The sequence below is a fragment of the Pelodiscus sinensis genome, chromosome 7, assembly GCF_052426305.1.
Source record: "Pelodiscus sinensis isolate ZL-2025 chromosome 7, ASM5242630v1, whole genome shotgun sequence".
NCBI lineage: Eukaryota > Metazoa > Chordata > Testudines > Trionychidae > Pelodiscus > Pelodiscus sinensis.
The window spans coordinates 38,904,036-38,921,245 of NC_143058.1; the positions used below are offsets into that span (position 1 = coordinate 38,904,036).

The window sequence follows — 17,210 nt, forward strand, 5'->3', positions numbered from 1 at the left end:
CTCCCACTGTACAATACAGGAGAAAGGGCAGACTTTCCCCTACAAGGATTCATGTTATAATATCTGTAAAAACACCCTAGTTTTCTGAAAAAAAAAAAAAAAATCTCACAAGACTGGAACATATTAGGCTTCCCCCCTTTTCTTATCATGTGATGAGGTATGTCCTGTGAAAATTAAGACATAGTGATTAGGTTAAGTGACTGGGAGCCAAGAAATTTTTGAATTCTAAGCCTAACTTAGCTGCTGATTTGTTACATAGTCTTTGGAAAGTCATTGAACCTCCCTGTAAAATGGAAATAATCATCATTGCTTCTGTGAGAGACAGTAGGAAAATGTGAGGATTGATTAATTAGTTAATTTATGTAGACCACTTTGAGAAAATGAGTGCTAAATACTGTATTTTCCCTTTTAAATACCATCACCCTTTTCTATAGAGAATTTCTCTCTGCTGAGAGAGACTAGCAGAAATCTCTCCCTCCAGGCCTGTCAAGGCCACTCCATCTGTCAACATGAGGAATTCTGAAGAGAAACTCAAGGCCCAATCCTAAAAGGTATTTAAATCACTGGAAGTTGAGTTTGCTCACTATCTCAGGATCAGGCCTTTAATGAGCTTTTTTCACACTTCTGTGTGTCTCTGCTGGCCTGAGAACTGCTTCTTTTCAAATTAGGTTTTAGTGCTTTCCATGAAGGGGGAACTGTTGTAACAAAAGATACCTCTCATCATGCAAAGCAATCTGTTACACCACTTCATGGATAGCAGATTACTACAGGGTTTGGTTTTGTGTTTCTTTTTCTTTTTATATAATACACATAATGCATCCGAATATGTCATTCAGGAACAAAAGTGATAGCCTATTTAGTGTATTAATATCTCCATAAAAATTACATTGTAGACCTTGATTGCATGGTCAGTGGCTAAGTGTTTCAGTGCTTCATTGCTCCTGTTCCTGTTATAGGTACATGTGACAGCATTGCAGCTATGAGTGGAATTTTAAAGAGGAAATTTGAAGAAGTTGATGGCTCTTCACCCTGCTCCTCCGTACGAGAATCTGATGATGACATTTCTAGCAGTGAAAGTGCTGACAGTGGCGATAGTGTCAATCCATCCACTTCTAATCATTTTACCCGTAAGTACTAAAGTTGTGAATATAAGAAACATTGTTTTGCTCTAAAAGAACTACCATATCATATGGCATAATAATGATTATTAATTAATAAATTCCTAGCACTTATACAACACTTTTCAGTAGTTCTCTAAAAATTTACAGAAGAGTCCAGTTTTGTTATTACTATTTTGCAGATGGGAAAGCTTAGGCATAGAGGGAGACAGTGACTTGCCCAACATCACTGTGATGGTCCCCAGTTCACAGTCACCAAGTAGGCTCAGGCATTTTTTCATTCACTTTACTATCTCTGTATAATACTTTTGTGTGATTTTAACCAATATAGGAACATAAGAAATAGGAAGGAACTTTTCGGGTCGTTGAATACAGTACCCTGCAACTGCAGGCAAGCATTATAGAGTCAAGCTGCTTAAAACATAACATTTGGCTTAGGTCAGTAACCTCCAGATTTGCAATACAGGTTGGACTTCCCTGGTCCATCACCATTGGGTCCTAACTGGTCCCGGACTAAGGAGTTTGCCAGACTGGGGAGTTCAGGTCTCTGGGCTCTCAGGACGGGGGAAGGCACTAGTCTCCTAGCTGGGCTCTCCTTCTGAGACACAGGGTCCTGTACCTCCACATCCCTGCTGCCCCGTGGGCTCTTCTGCCCCACCGGCCCCACCTGCTATGTCAGCTCTGCTGCCCCGCCAGCTCTGGTGGCCCTGTCTGCTCTGCAGGCTCTGCTGCCCCATAAGCTCCGGTGGTCTCACCAAATCTGTAGACTCTATTGCCCTGTAGACTCAGCTGCCCTGCAGGTTTCAGGGCCCTGCAAGCTCTACTGCCCTGCTCGCCATATCGGTTGGTTCCACTCCCAGTCACTGGAAACCTCTGTCACTGAGGCTCTTTGGTCGAGGGGCTTTCTGGTCCAGCAACATCTGTAGTCCAGATTAGAGAGAGGTTCAATTTGTACTTAGATGTATTTTACAGTTGGTATCCCAGGGGGATAATTTCAGAAATTACTGCAAATCCTATCTTGTTTTGGATAAAATCTGCAAGTTTTTAAGGGCCATATTCTGTGGAGCCGGTGTCATGAAATACAGTTCTTAGTATCATTGTCTCTAATGTAGCATGTATAATAGTTTCTTTTACAACCAGAATGGTCACACTTTAAAGGGCTTACTAAAATATGCTGCAGATCAGATGGTGATCCTGGCAGCCACTGGTCATAACAGTAGCTTACCTGCTCCAAACAGGAATTTGCTTCTATTTAGTGAGCAAATATTTTGTGAAGATAAGTATTTGCTTCAACAAGGTTAGCAATATGAGCAGATTATGTGGTTAGAATATCTGGTGAGAATAGATTTGTTTTGGCAGTGGGGTCTTGTCTGCAATGAGGGTATTTTTTAAAAATACTGAGTTGAATGTTTTAAACACTGTAGGCCTGATTCTGCAACACTCCTTTGAATAAATAGTCCCACTGGGGAAAAGTCAATTATTTAATTGGTTTACGTAATTTAAATGGAGCTACCTATATGAGTATAAGTCATAGCTTCTGATTTATTCAGGTTTTGTACATTATTCCCTTCTAGTTTACACAGGAAAAGTATGTGAAATTCTAAATTTACACACATTCTAAACTGTTATATTGAACTGTGAGGTCAGTGTGTTTATTATTCCTTTTGCACAATATGGCCTGAACCATTTCAGAATAAAGGAATGAAATATAGGAATTTACTGCATGATTTAGAGGCAGCATTTCTAGGTCTAATCAAATCTTTATGCTGATTAATTAGCAGGAAAAACTAACTTACAAGTTACTGAGAAATTTTTTGTTTTGTTTTGTTTTTAAGTGTAGATATATTACTTTATCCTGGTAAAGGCTATCCATAATATCTAGATTTGCCTCATATGCAGAAATAAAATCCATTGTATCTATTGTATCCTAGCTTTTTCAAAAAAACAACTCCATTGTATATTGGTCATGTGATATGGCACATCTTTCTGTAGAAATGTACCTGCCTTTTAAAGAAAATATAGCTTATAGATTCCTTTATGATATGGAAGAAATTATATAAGTAAAATGAAAAAAATTCCAGTTGTGTGCTCCTTATGTCCTATCAGTGGTTATGTATACTGATCAAAAGAGATTATCAAGACTTGGTAAAATGTAATCATTCACGGAGCAGGTCAAAAGTATTTTATGCAACTAATCTGAAGAAAAATAGTGGGAGAGACGAGGTATGCACATTCTGTGCATATGTAGAGAAAAAGTGACATGGGTTTTGTCTTTGCAATAGTTCTTGCAGCTCTGAATTATAATTCATCTTTTATGGTGATAGTGCTCATGTTGGCAGATTCTCATTCATGCTGGCAGGTGACAAAAATGTGCAAGTGTTTTTATGTTTTCTTCCATCCATTTTACTTCTGCTGATGTCCATCACTCATCTCATATGAACATGTGTTCGAGCTGACTAAATTAGACTTAGGAAAAGTATCCTGTTAACTCTCATCACATGCTTTCACTTTCAGCCACTTGCTCATTAGAAATATAGACACCTTTGTTATATTTTAGGTTCCATGGAACACTGGTGTGCTCTTACATCAACAATATATTTCAGATATCCAGGAATTCACTGAAAGGAAAGAGTATACTATATTATAACTACAACTATAAAAATATAACTATTTGGTTATATTTAAAATAAAATGTGGTTGAGTAATGGAGTGAGCTGTCCTGGTGCTGTTTTCAACCTACTCATAAATCTTATTACCACTGTAAAGGTGAGAACTGCTTAGTCACATTTTCTCTTTCATACCAATTATCTCAAAATTGATCAGGAAAAATAGTGGGCATAATGATTTTTTAAAATTTATCTTGTTGTCCAATTAAATTCTAATTTAATTTTAGCATAAAGATTCTACAGGTTAGACCTCCCTGGTCCAGCACTCTAGACACCTAACCAGTCCTGAATGAAGGAGTTCGTCAGACCAGTGGAGATCAGTTCTGGCACCCCATCCAGCTTTGCTCCTGACCCTCAGCCCCAGCTCCACTCCCACCCCTGCTTGGGCTGCCAGCCCCGCTGCTGCCTACCCCCACCAAGCTGCTGGCCCCTGACCCTGCTCATGTCAAAGAAGCTTGTGGATGCCGTCTATAGGAATTCTAGTCAGATGTGTGAGGAAGGATCAGAAATAGGCCACATAGTTGTGGAAGACCCCCTCAGCCAATCTCCTCTTTGTGGTCTTATAAATGGCCCCTTTGTCTAATGCTAGGAGGAGGAAAACAAGGTAGTCCCATGTCTTTGGGAGGCCACAGATACAGGAGAGTAGTCCTATTGGAAGTTGGGAGGTGGGCAGGCATAAGCCCATCCACATATAAGGGACTTCCCCCAGTCTATGTAGAGGTTCCACTGAGCCCAGGAAACCAACTGATTATGTGGGACAAATAAAAAGAAAAGCAAGGGCAGGTCTGAAGGTCAAAGGACCAAAACAAGGGAACCAGAATGGGACATCAAGCAGAGAGCCCTGAACAACACCCGTTGCTCCCTGAAAGCATTGAGGGAGCCGGCGAACGCTGCCCAGAGGAACTCTACCCAGGTACACGAATGGATATAGGCTCCACAGTCGCAGGTCCCCCCCAAGCAACCTCTGCTTCCTTTTTTATAAATAGCCATCTTAGCCATAGCCAGGAGGAAGTTGACAAGGAGGTCCTGTGACTTTGTGGGGCTCTGGATACAGGAGAGCGGTAGAAGGCAGGTACAGTAGCCCCAAAATAAACATCCTTTTTTCCTTGGTAGTCAAAGAGGTTATTCCAGGTTAATTAAGACACTTGAACAAATCAATGGCTTGCCAGATCGCATTAAAAGCCTCCCCTTCGGTCATTTAGGGTGCGCAATAGGTGCTGTGGGAGGCAGGTATGCCACTGGAGAGCCAAGCAGATGCTGATGAACATCAGGAAAGAGGTGAGGAGCAGGTCAGGGCAGTAATTCATGGGGTAAAGAGCCCTACTTAACTCTGGACATTTTGGGGAAGAGCACCTCCCAGAGGGGAGAGATTGACCTCTGTGTCTGGCCTACAACCTCCATGCCCAGAGGGCTATGAGAGACTAAAAGGTTCTCCCTGTTCCTGATCTGGGAGGCAAGGAGAAACCCTTTCACAGGCAAGACAGGGGCAGTAAACCAAGGGATGAAGGGAAATTCCCAGCAAGAAAAAAATTCCCCAGTTTTCCCCTAACTGGAAATTTGGAATCCACTGAGGCAAAGGAAACCATATTGCTTATGTAACCCATGCACCTTCTGTGTATGATACACTGTCTCGTGTAGTGGTACTTAGACTGTTTACAGAGAGAGAGAATGTGTTTACTTTACAGCCTGAGCTGAGAGGCAGCTGGTTTTTAGCTCAAGCAATAAAGACGCATGCACTAAGCTCCAAAGGTCCCAAGTTTGATTCCATCTGTCGGCACTACACTTACACACAAGAAAATACTAAATGTTTAATATGACACTTAGAATAATGGTGTTTGTGCGATTTTATTATTCTTTACATATTTATAAATTGAATTAAATCAGACATTTTTAGCCAATAAAAATAGTAAGATATTAAGTAAAACTGGAAATAACATTAATATCCCCTACAACTTTTGGACCTAACCCTGAAACCCCCTTCTTTTGTAAGTAGTCTTCACTCTGGATCAATGATCCTGTTCCCAACTTCATGCAGATAAGCTGTTAAACCTTTTACTTTTACATTATACTAACCTCGGGTCTATATTAGATACAGTTTTGTACTTGCTTCTCCCATCCTCCGCCCCAACTGTCTCCAGCCATTGTAGCACAGAACTCCTATGAAATGTAACCTTCAAAAAATTTCAGCCAATCAGCAGGAACCCGTCGCTTGGTCAAAATTAACAATAATAAGCAGATACCTGTGTAATTTATTGAGGCATCATAAAACTTTTGTTCCTGCCTGTAGTTTTTCAAAAATTATGACAATGTCTCTATTTTACAACAGAATTTCCACACAAAAATGGTGCCAGAATAATAGAAAATGTGTATTTAAAACTGTGACAGAGCTGTCAGCCCCCTTAAGGACAGTAGAGCCTAAGGACTGGCCTACTCCTCATATGGTATGGTCATTTTATGTTTTGAAATGTCTGACAAAGAGCAGGCAGTAGGTATAAGCAGACAAAATAATTGCTTATGGCCCCTAGCAGCTAAAGAGGGACCCCTTTTAATTGTTAGTATGTGTTGGGGGAGGGGTGAAGAAGGAAATTCTTGATTAGGGCCTCCAGTCACCAACTGGTGTCATAAACAAGACACTGGTGACATAAAAAAGGACCTGGGAGATATTGGTAGAAAGGAGACAGTCCTGGGAATAAATGGTGTTTGAGGAAAAAAATGCCATCATTTTTTCTTTCTACAAGGACTCCAGACCTAGAGTCTTGTAGACTGGGTGGGATAAGGTCCCCCCTCTCTCAACCAAGTATGGTGTTTCCCCTTCCTTAAATCTCATATCTTTCCTCCTCCCTCATAGCACTAGGGTCACCAGCAAAACAAGGTGGCTGTGTCTAGACTGGCAAGTTTTTCTGCAAAATCAGCAGCTTTTCCGGAAAAACTTGCCAGCTGTCTACACTGGCCGCTTGAATTTCCGCAAGAACACTGACTACCTACTGTCTGAAATCAGTGCTTCTTGCGGAAATACTATGCTGCTCCCATTCGGGCAAAAGTCCTTTTGCACAAAAGGGCCAGTGTAGACAGCTCAGATTTGTTTTGCGCAAAAAAGCCCCAATCGTGAAAATGGCAATTGGGGCTTTTTTGCAGAAAAGCATCCGTGCCAATCTAGACGCTCTTTTCCGCAAATGCTTTTAATGGAAAACTTTTCCGTTAAAAGCATTTGCGGAAAATCATGCCAGTCTAGACATAGCCGGTATGTATGTTGAATCATCGGACCCCAAGGACTGATTAGGGAAAGGAGCTAGCTGAAGGAGAAGATAGTTAAGGCCCTACAGCTGGCCTAAACTGCAACTTGGCTCTAAGAAAAGAGCTGGAGATTCCTGTCTGAAAGAGAGGGAATATTGAAAGTACAGACTAGCTCCATGGAAGAGAGATGCAAGAGCATTGTCTTCAGACATTGCTTTTCTGAATTTGGTCAGCAGCAGTACAGGCAGTCCCCGGGTTACGTACAAGATAGGGACTGTAGGTTTGTTCTTAAGTTGAATCTGTATGTAAGTCGGAACTGGCGTCCAGATTCAGCTGCTGCTGAAACTGACCTCCAGTTCTGACTTACATACAGAATCAACTTAAGAACCCCAGGCGTCCCCAAGTCAGCTGCTGCTGAAACTGATCAGCAGCTGATTCCAGGAAGCCTGGGGCAGAGCAACTCTGCCTCGGGCTTCCTGTAGTCAGCGCTGGTCAGTTTCAGCAGAAGCTGACTTGGGGACGCCTGGGGCAGAGCAGCTGGGGTGCTGCTGGGTTGCTCCAGTAGTGCCGCTCCTCGGCGCTACTGGACCAACCCGGCAGCACCCCATCTGCTCTGCCCGAGGCGTCCTGATTCAGCCGCTGCTGAAACTGACCAGCAGCGGCTGAATCAGGATGCCTGGGGCAGAGCAGCTGGGGTGCTGCCGGGTTGGTCCAGTAGTGCCCAGAGCGGCGCTGCGGGACCAACCTGAAGCGCCCCAGCTGCTCTGCCACAGGCGTCTGGAGAAAAGTCTAGTCTGCCGGGGGGCGGGGGGCATACTAGCTGCGCCCCCCCCCCCACCCCAGCAGACCAGGAAGACGTGGGCGGCGGACCGAGACGCACCGCGGTCCCGCCACCTGGGTCCTCCGCGGCTTTGCTCCCAGTCTCCCTGGTTTGCCAGGGAGACGGGGAGCAAAGCCTCTGAGGACGCCAGCAGCGGGACAGCCGTGGGGTGTCTGGGCTGTCCCGCTGCCGGCTTCCCCGAGGCTTTGCAAAGCCGCGGGGGAGCTCGGGCAGCGAGGCAACCCAGGCGCGCCTGGGCTGCTCCGCTGCTGGCTTCCCCGAGGCTTTGCAAAGCCATGGAGTGGCTCGGGCAGCGAGGCGCGCCTGGGCTGCCTCGCTGCCCGAGCCCCCCCGCGGCTTTCCTCCACGTCTTCCTGGTCTGCAGACCAGGGAGACGCGGAGAAAGCCCCGGAGTACACGGGCGGCAGGACCGCGAGGTCCCGCAGTCCGTGTCCTCCGGGGGAGCCCCGTTCGTAACTGCGGATCTGACATAAGTCGGATCCGCGTAAGTCGGGGACTGCCTGTATAGTATTACTCACCATACTATGGACCAGATTCTTAACTGGTATAAGTCAAGTATATCTTCACTGAAGGAAAAGGGATGATTATACGAATTTTCCCCTGGACTTGCTCTCAACCAATCAGATTTCAAGCACAGCTTTTCACAGCTTTGTTTTACTTGTGGCAATGTTTCACTGATACGCATATATTTCATTTAGGATACAGTGTTGATAAGCTACAATAGATAAAATATAAAAGCTACTATGATATATGACATTATTTCTGAGCAGCCCCAGAAATATATAACGGGTATAATGAAGTGACATTGTAACTTTAATTACTGGTATGACTTAGGGATATAATAGTATAATCAATTAACTGATTTATTTATAAGCAAAAGCTTATCGATTAATGCTATAGACCACACACATTTCCCTGCCCCCCTGCCAATACATTTTTTAGCAGGCTGGCCAGCAGCACAGCTCAGCCCTGGCTTGCACTGGGTCTAGGACCTACGCCTGCTGCGGCTTTGCATTTATAGTATATTAGGAGCTGGATGGGCAGGCAGTCTGGCTTGTACTGGGTCCAGGACCTACCCCCAATGCAGCTCTGCATTTAAAGAGTATTAGGAGCCAGGCAGACAGGCAGTCCGGCTCATGCTGGCTCCGGGAGCTCAGACCCCACCCCTGGGTAGGGGCTGCTGCCATCCTGTGCTGCTGCTTCTATCAGAGGCAACAGCGTGGGGTGACTGGCAGCCCATCCATCAGGGGAGCTGGTTTTTAAACTGGCTCACCTTGCAGATCAGCTCCCACCTGGCACTGCACACTGCTGTCTCTGATATAGAGGCAGCAGCACAGAATGGCAAGGGGCTCCTCAGGAGTGGGGCTGGAGCACACTGGCTGGCTGCTGGCCCCATCTCCAGGGACTATAGAATAGTCGATTAACCAATAAGAATTCATGAGGTTAATCGACTAGTCAGTTAACCGATATTTAACATCCCTAGTATGACTCTGTACCTTTGAGCCTATTTGCATTACCATTGCATCTGTGTTAGTGCACATATGATTCATCATAGCCCGGGTTTGAAAAAACAAATTTACCTTATAGAGTCACCAAAACAGAAAAGAGCAATTTGGTTCTAAGTGCATCAGTTTAAAAGACAGATTATCACTTACGTTTCTTATCTCTGAATATGTTAAACTGTCAGATTTAACTGTTAGCTTGAAGAACAATGTTTTTAAATGTAGGAATGGGGAAACTATAGCTTTTTGTATTTTGATTATCAGAAGATCTCAGAAACATTTTGCTGGAGTCAGAAATCAATATACCTACTGGCAATGTGGAAATATGAAAAGTAAGTTAAATGTACATGCTTACTTTTACTTTTGAAAATAATTCCCTGAGTTCATATGATAAGGGACTGTATTCCAAGCAACATATGTATAGTTCTTCAAACCAGCTTCATACAGTATTTTAAATAAACACATATTTGACAAGCTTCGTAGCCTTCCATGTTAGGTTAGAATCAGCACAGTGTGGAGGCTCCAGAAGGAGGTAACTGTTACAGGTTGGTCAGGCCTGCCAAAGTTTGCAGGGCCCAAGGCGGCATGTTGTGGTTGGCTGCGCTGTGTGGCTGGGCAGCTCCCAGCCAGGGCAGCGAGCGAGTGGGCAGGCATGAAGCAGTGTGGGGCCCTGAAGGCAGCCGCCTTGCTTGCCTTGCCCTAAGGCCAGGCCTTCGGTGGTACATAGTGTGAAAGTAGCATGTGTTCAGTTTTTAGATTGCTGCTGCATGTTTTGGTACATATAGTATACTTATATAGCTATATAGATACTATAGCTTTGTCATGTTTTGATAGGAGAGGAAGCATATTTGTTACTGATGGGGACACTAGAGACATTGCTATTTTGTGTCAGATAAAATATCAAATGGCAGGATGACCTTGAGCCTGCTTAACTGCTTACATCTCACATTCAAAATCCATTCAATTTTTTGTTGTTTCTTAGCTTTATCTATCAATAGGATTGCCAGGTGTCCGGTTTTGAACTGGATAGTCCAGTATTTGAGCTTTCTGTTCGGGAAACAGATTGAGAAAACATAAATGAGAAAAATATAAATGTCTGGTATTTTCTAAATAAGATGTTATGTAGATTGTGAGGTAATGTCAAGTGTATCTGGTATTTTTGTTGAAACCATCTGGCAACCCTATCAGTCAAATATAATTTAAATCATAATGGAACTGATGGGAAAATAAATTCATTCACTGAACAGTAAGATGCTAAGACTAAGTTATTCAGAACTTCAGTTTTTTCACCTTTAGTACCAGGGTTGTAAAAACTCATAAAAGGTAACTGTAACTGCTAAAAATCGTAGTGGTTACACGGTTATACGCATTGCTGGGCTCTACAGTATAAAGCTCAGCTTTATACTGCAGAGCCCACAGCAAAGCCTCCCGGGAGTGGGGTCACCAGCCTCTGCCGCCTCTGATCCCAGCGAGCCATAACGTGTAAATGGTGGCAAGAGGGCAGGCCGAGCCCACCACAGACAAGTGGAGCAGCTTGAGGTAGGCCCCAAAAGGCTGGAGCAGCCCACGGTAAGCCTTGTCCATTAAGGACTAGGTTTCCTGGTTAATGGTTAACCAGTTAGCTTTTTACATCCCAACTTAGTACTGATTTGGATCAATTTTCGCTATATTCAGTCAATTGTGGTCGAGCAAGGAAAGCTGAACTTAGTAGAGCAACATGCTGGCCTTTGACATGTCTTCTGCACATTTGTTACAGAAAATCAGCCCGTCTGTTGTATGGTAGTAAATATAAACTGGTAAATGAGAAAAGAACTGATGAAAGATACGCAAAGCCTAAAAAAGCTTAAAAAGATTGTGGTTTGCAATTTGCATGTCTTTTTCCGATATAACCCTGCAGTCTAGACATAGCCTTAGATGGTTAGTTGGTACCTATAGCCAACCTTGTAGAGTAACAGAGTGAAGTCTTTTTAAAATATACATTAATATATATCTCCTCATTCTCATAACCTATCCATCTACACAAAGAAATAATGGAATATTTCGCCAGTGGTTTCTGTGAAATATATTTGAGTTAGAACATATGCTGGAAATAGCATAGGCATATTGTACAGTGACTTGAACCGCTTCTATCACACTTGCACATTTCCTCTTCTCTAATCCCATGGAAGCTTTCTCCTTTCTTCCCTTTTTTCCCCTTAACTATTTGATTGCTCCTCACTTATCTGTCACTTCTTGCTATCTGACACTGTTTCCTTTCCTCCTCTTCTTCTGGATCTTTAATCCTCCTCCTGCATGCCTTTTCAACAGTTCTCATCCTTCTCCTCCACCTAGTATGATAAAGTCAGCAGTTTGGGGATTGTGGAGCACCTTGGGGATTTATAGTCATCAGGTACTTCTGTATACTATTTCTACTATTACAGTACCCAGAGAGCCCATTTGGGAATCTAGATCCCATCTCTGAAACTTGTCGTCTTTTTCTAATTAACCGCAGGACCTCTGAATAGTAGAGAGAGTCTTAGGAACAAATTCTCTTGTTCCTCTGAGATAGAACTGGAGTACATTAGAAGCAGGTAATTTTTTAGTCAGTAATGGAACTGCATCTTATCAGCAAGCAGGCAATATGTATAAATCAATGCAGGGTAGCAGATGTTTCTCAATGCCCCTAATAGTACATATTGAATCACAATCACCAACATTTTCCAGCCGTGCTGCTCCACTAGCTATATATAAACTCAGTTTAACTGGTCAGTGCCAGTGATGCGAAGCAGACAGTTACACTAGGTTTATGGTTGTAGTAGGTTTGAATCACTGAAATGGTGCAAAGCCACCAGAGCGCAGCAATGTACCTACAGGTGAAATACTGTAGTGTGCTGCCAAGCTGCTTCAGCTGGCTTTATTCTCTAGCCACTGCCCTTACCAGATAATGAATTAGAAAACAGATTACTATGTATGTAGTTGGTTTCATTTAAAACATCATAAAATAAATTTAAAAAAAGACCAGCCCAAGTCATTCAAATCTTTCCAGGAAGGAAAAAATTATAAATAAATGGGCAAACAGTGAAATTAGAGAATGCTGATGTAATGTGTTTCCAGCAAGATGCACTGCTCGATGCCTGCTACCTGAGCTTCCATTGCAGGGTTAATTTAAGATGGAGCCTAATGCAAAGAACTTCTAATATTCTGGAAAAGAAATCCATTCCACTGAACAAGCATGTCACACTTACCAAAAGAAATGGTTACATTCTGATGGGCAGACACAGATGCGGGGGACGACCCACCTTTGTGGTCTAATACAATTTGGCTGGACACAATAAATTTTTGTGTTTTTATTGTTTCAGTGAGTACTAGTGATTTGTGTCATACAATAATTGGGTATATGAAGTTTATGGTAAAAGCATGTATATTTCATGACAGTCATGAAAAAATAGATTATTTTACACTATCATTATAATTACCTTGTGAGCCCTGCTGCCGCTCATTAACACTTCATTAGTTCTGTTTGATCTAGTCTTCTGATCAGAGATTGATACTATCCCTTCCGTGCTGTGTCCCTCCCGACCAGTCCTCCACCAATGGACTAGGGAGAGAGATGGTGGAGGCAGGGTGCATATATTAGAGATTAGGCAAGCAAGCAGAGAGGAATGATGGTGGGAGGATGTGACATGGCGGGCCACTTAACCAGTATAGTTTAACTGGTTTACATTTTAAATGGGATTTTACATCCCTATTTCAGAGAGGACTTGATTAAAGCCAACTAATGACTGCATGACATGGCAAAATTCCCATTTCTATGACAGTGGTGATTACTGTGACCCAATAGTATCTCTAACAATAAGCAGATGCAGAGATTGAAAACTTTATAACCATTAAAACAGAAATTATCAACATCACTTGTCAAAATATACAAAGTGAATATATTAACCTCAAGTTCACAAGCAGCATTTTTCTTAATTTGTATATCGATAGATTTTGATGATTATCAATGGAAATATTTTTGTGTACAGTGTATCGACATTTACTGCTAACATGCTAATCTTTCTAAGTGTATCTCTGGTCAACTAAAGACAGCTTCCCTACACTATCTTCAGATCACAAACGCTTGTAAAATAAAAGCTAAAGAAAGGTCCTTTATGTGGGAGGCTGAACTAAGGGTACCTTCCAAACCTAACATTTGGCATCAGGCAAACATTTTCACAAAGAACCTCCATGGACTGAGCACATCTTGAACTTGCTTGCAGACAAGAGGGGAAAGTGCATTAGGGGCATGAGAAGCTTGCTCAGTTTGCTGTTGACAATCTTATGATTTTAGAGATGGAGCAATGGGGTGTGTCTAAACTACATGGCTCCATCGACGGAGCCATGTAAAGTAGTTTACCGACATAGTCAATGAAGCAGGGATTTAACTAATCCCCGCTCCATTAAAATAAAAATGGCTGCCGCGCTGTGCTGACAATCAGTTGATCCAGCACAATGCGGCAGTCTAGACACGGATCGGTCGACAAGGGAAGCCTTTGTCGACTACTCCGGTATGCCTCGTGAAACGAGGTTTACCGGAGCGTTCGACAAAGGCTTCCCTTGTCAACTGATGTGCATCTAGACTGCCGCGCTGTGCCGGATCAGCTGATTGTCAGCACAGCGCAGCAGCCATTTTTATTTTAATGAAGCGGGGATTATTTAAATCCCTGCTTCATTGACTATGTCGGGTAAACTACTTTACATGGCTCCGTCGACGGAGCCATGTAGTCTAGACACCCATGAGCACACAGACTTGTGGGCTCATTCCTCTACTCAGAAAAATATGTTTTCCATCTCTAAATCAGTATATATTTTTGTAGTGCCGTAGAGGTGTGCTATAATTTTTCTAAAATTAGATTTAGAAATCCAAACATGCAGAAGAAGTAATTAAGGATTCTCTGAATGATTTGGTATTGTTAAAATAGTGTATAGAGAGCAGTATTAAAACATCATTTTTGTGGGGCAGAAGAGGGGAAAGAGACAAAGTTCAAGAGCATGAACACTTGCCCAGTTTTTGTTTTCCTTTTTAGCATGATTTCTAAGAAGACTTGGGCTTTTTAAAATTTGAGGTGATATTCTGACCTGGATTATCATGATAAGTTAAATTTGATAATTTTGTATTGTTAGACTTGATGGAAAAATACTGTGTGGGAAAGTCATGGAGCAGGTGGAGAATGGTGTTAATCCTTTTTGCTGTAGTGGCTCATATGGCACTGAGAATATATAAAAAGCAGGAAAATACATTAATGGAGTTCAAGAAGAACAATGTCTCTTTCTTTTACTGTGAGATTTTAATCAAATGGGCTTTATTTGGTCTTGAGATTTTCATGTCTCTAAAATATGTCTATGATGATAATGAATTGCATCGCCCTCTTGATTGTGGGAGTGCTGGCATTCTGCTGAGGAGCCATATGGCTCACATTTATTTTAATGTGCCTTTGACACCAGGAGAATAGCTGACACAGCAGAGGAAAGTGCTTATGCCTTGGATTTCAGCCAGAACTGAGACTATTTATGTTTAGTAAAGAAAAGAACTACTCCTTTTCTCAATAGGAAGTGTTTGAGAAACATGACAAGCTAGGATTTTGTAAAAGTAGGAGGCATGCTTCACAGTCCCTATACAGAAGTTATTTTTAGTTGAAGTGAGAGTTTCCTTCCTGAATATGGAGTCCAGTGTTCTATTTTTGGGAAGTTTCTAAATATATACAAGCGCTCTATTTTAGACCTGTTTTATATAGGCACAACCTCATTGACTGGTAAAAAGGCACAGTCTCCAAAATCAAGGCTGTATAAAGGTATAGTTGCTTGGTGTGTGGTATATTACTTGTCTATTGAGGCCTATCAAGGCTGATGCTGGGTAACAGTCTCATACTCTGTTATTAATGTATCTATAATTTAGATCATTATTTGATAATTTCAGTTTATTTCTATGGCAAAAGAAACTTTGATCTGTATGATAGATGCATATTGTATTTCTTTCTTTGTTCTGGGTTCGGTACCAGATTCAAATACTCCTCAGATCCTTGTGATTTTTGGATTTTGGTAGTAGTTTGGGTCTTTTATAAAAGCAAACCCAACTCATGTGTCTGAAATTTCCCAAAACGAATGTGCAGAAGGAGGAATGGTTTTCACATCCATTTTTCTGAATTAGGCCCATTTCTTTGGGGTTAATATTCCTGCAATATTCCTGAAGGCAGGTCTGTTGTTCTTTTATTAGTGCGAGGATTTTTTGTTTCAGTATTTAATATCAATAGAAAAAGACAGACCCCCAAACAATGAAATAGAGAGGATAAGCATTTCCTATTATAGATCTTGTAATACTAAGTCATCTGAGAAGGGAAAAGAATTTAGGTGGTCTGTTTCTGCTCTTGCACTGATGTCAACAAGGAACATAAGAACATAAGAACGGCCGTACTGGGTCCAACCAAAGGTCCATCCAGCCAAGTATCCTGTCTACCGACAGTGGCCAGCACCAGGTGCCCCAGAGAGGGTGGACCGAAGACAATGATCAAGCAATTTGTCTCCTGCCATCCCTCTCCAGCCTCTGACAGACAGAGGCCAAGGACACCATTTTATCCCCTGGCTAATAGCCTTTTATGGACCTAACCTCCATGAAATTATCTAGCTTCTCTTTAAACTCTATTATAATCCTAAAGAATAATGGAATTAATCTGGATTTGTACCCATGTTAGTAAGATCAGAACTGTGTATCCCTTTAGAGTTTGTACTAGTGCATTTTCATGTAATTCAAGCTGCCGGGACATAGATCTGCTTTGAATAACATATTGAAGGACCAGTTAGTACTCAGATTCTAAGCAACCAACTGCTGCCATCTTCTCTCATCATCCCTAGTCCCAAAAAGTTAATATACCTGATAGGGATTTTAACTATCATTTATTAGTGTAAATGTGTAACTGCTAGATTTTTTTAGTGGTTTCACGTTTACACATGGGGAGAGAGGAAGCAGCAGACAGGAGCCAGTTCTTGAGGGGAGCCGACTTTTAAGATGGCTCCCTGAGAACACCGGCTCCCACCCATCCCTTCTTCCCCCATGCTGCTGCCTCTGTGGGAAGCACGAGGAAGGGGTGGGGGGGAGGTGGTTCAGCAGGAGACAGTATGCACAAGTAGCCAGCTCTCCATGTGTACTGGCTCCACAGAGCTGCTTGCCCCCTTGCTGCCTCCCACAGAGGCAGCAGCATGGGGATGGGGGAGGTGGGATCCAATATCTGCAGGGAGCCAGCTTTTAAGCTGGCTCTCTGCACATGCCGGCTCTCACCTCCCTCCCTCCCAACGCTGCTGCCTCTGTATGGGTATGTCTACACTAGCTTGTTAGTTCGAGCTAGGTAGGCAAATGAGGGCAACCGGAGTTGCAACTGAAGCCCGGGATTTAAATATCCTGGGCTTCATTTGCATGATCCCGGGCGCCGCCATTTTTCAATCCCCCTTAGTCCGAACTCTGTGCCCGCGGCTACACGCGGCACGGAATAGGTAGTTCGAATTAGAGATCCTAATTTAAATCCCGGGCTTCATTTGCAACTCCAATTGCCCTCATTTGCCTACCTAGCTCGAACTAATGAGCTAGTGTAGACATACTCTTTCAGTGGCAGCCATGCAGTGAGGTTGGGTAGATGGCTCCATGGGAGCTGGCACACATGGGGATCTGGCTTAAAGGTTACCTCTCACAGGCACTGACTCCCACCTCCACCCCTTTGCTGACTCTGATACAGAGGCAACAAGGGGGAGGGTTTGAGTGTAGTTGTTATGATTAACCAATTAAGCCCAGGCTTGTCGGTTAATCTTGTAACCAGCTAGACACTAACATCCCTAATCTAAT

General features: G+C 42.7%; 1 protein-coding gene across 2 annotated transcripts in view; it reads left to right on the forward strand.

Annotated features, from left to right (window-relative positions):
• Nucleotides 1-17,210, forward strand: part of CSRNP3 (cysteine and serine rich nuclear protein 3) — a 79,262-nt gene that overhangs the window by 22,241 nt on the left and 39,811 nt on the right. For both annotated transcript variants that reach the window (XM_006124795.5, XM_006124796.5), the window contains exon 2: nucleotides 957-1,127. In XM_006124795.5, the coding sequence (XP_006124857.2) occupies nucleotides 980-1,127 (148 nt within the window). In that variant the 5' untranslated portion in view covers nucleotides 957-979. The remainder of the gene's footprint in view (nucleotides 1-956; nucleotides 1,128-17,210) is intronic.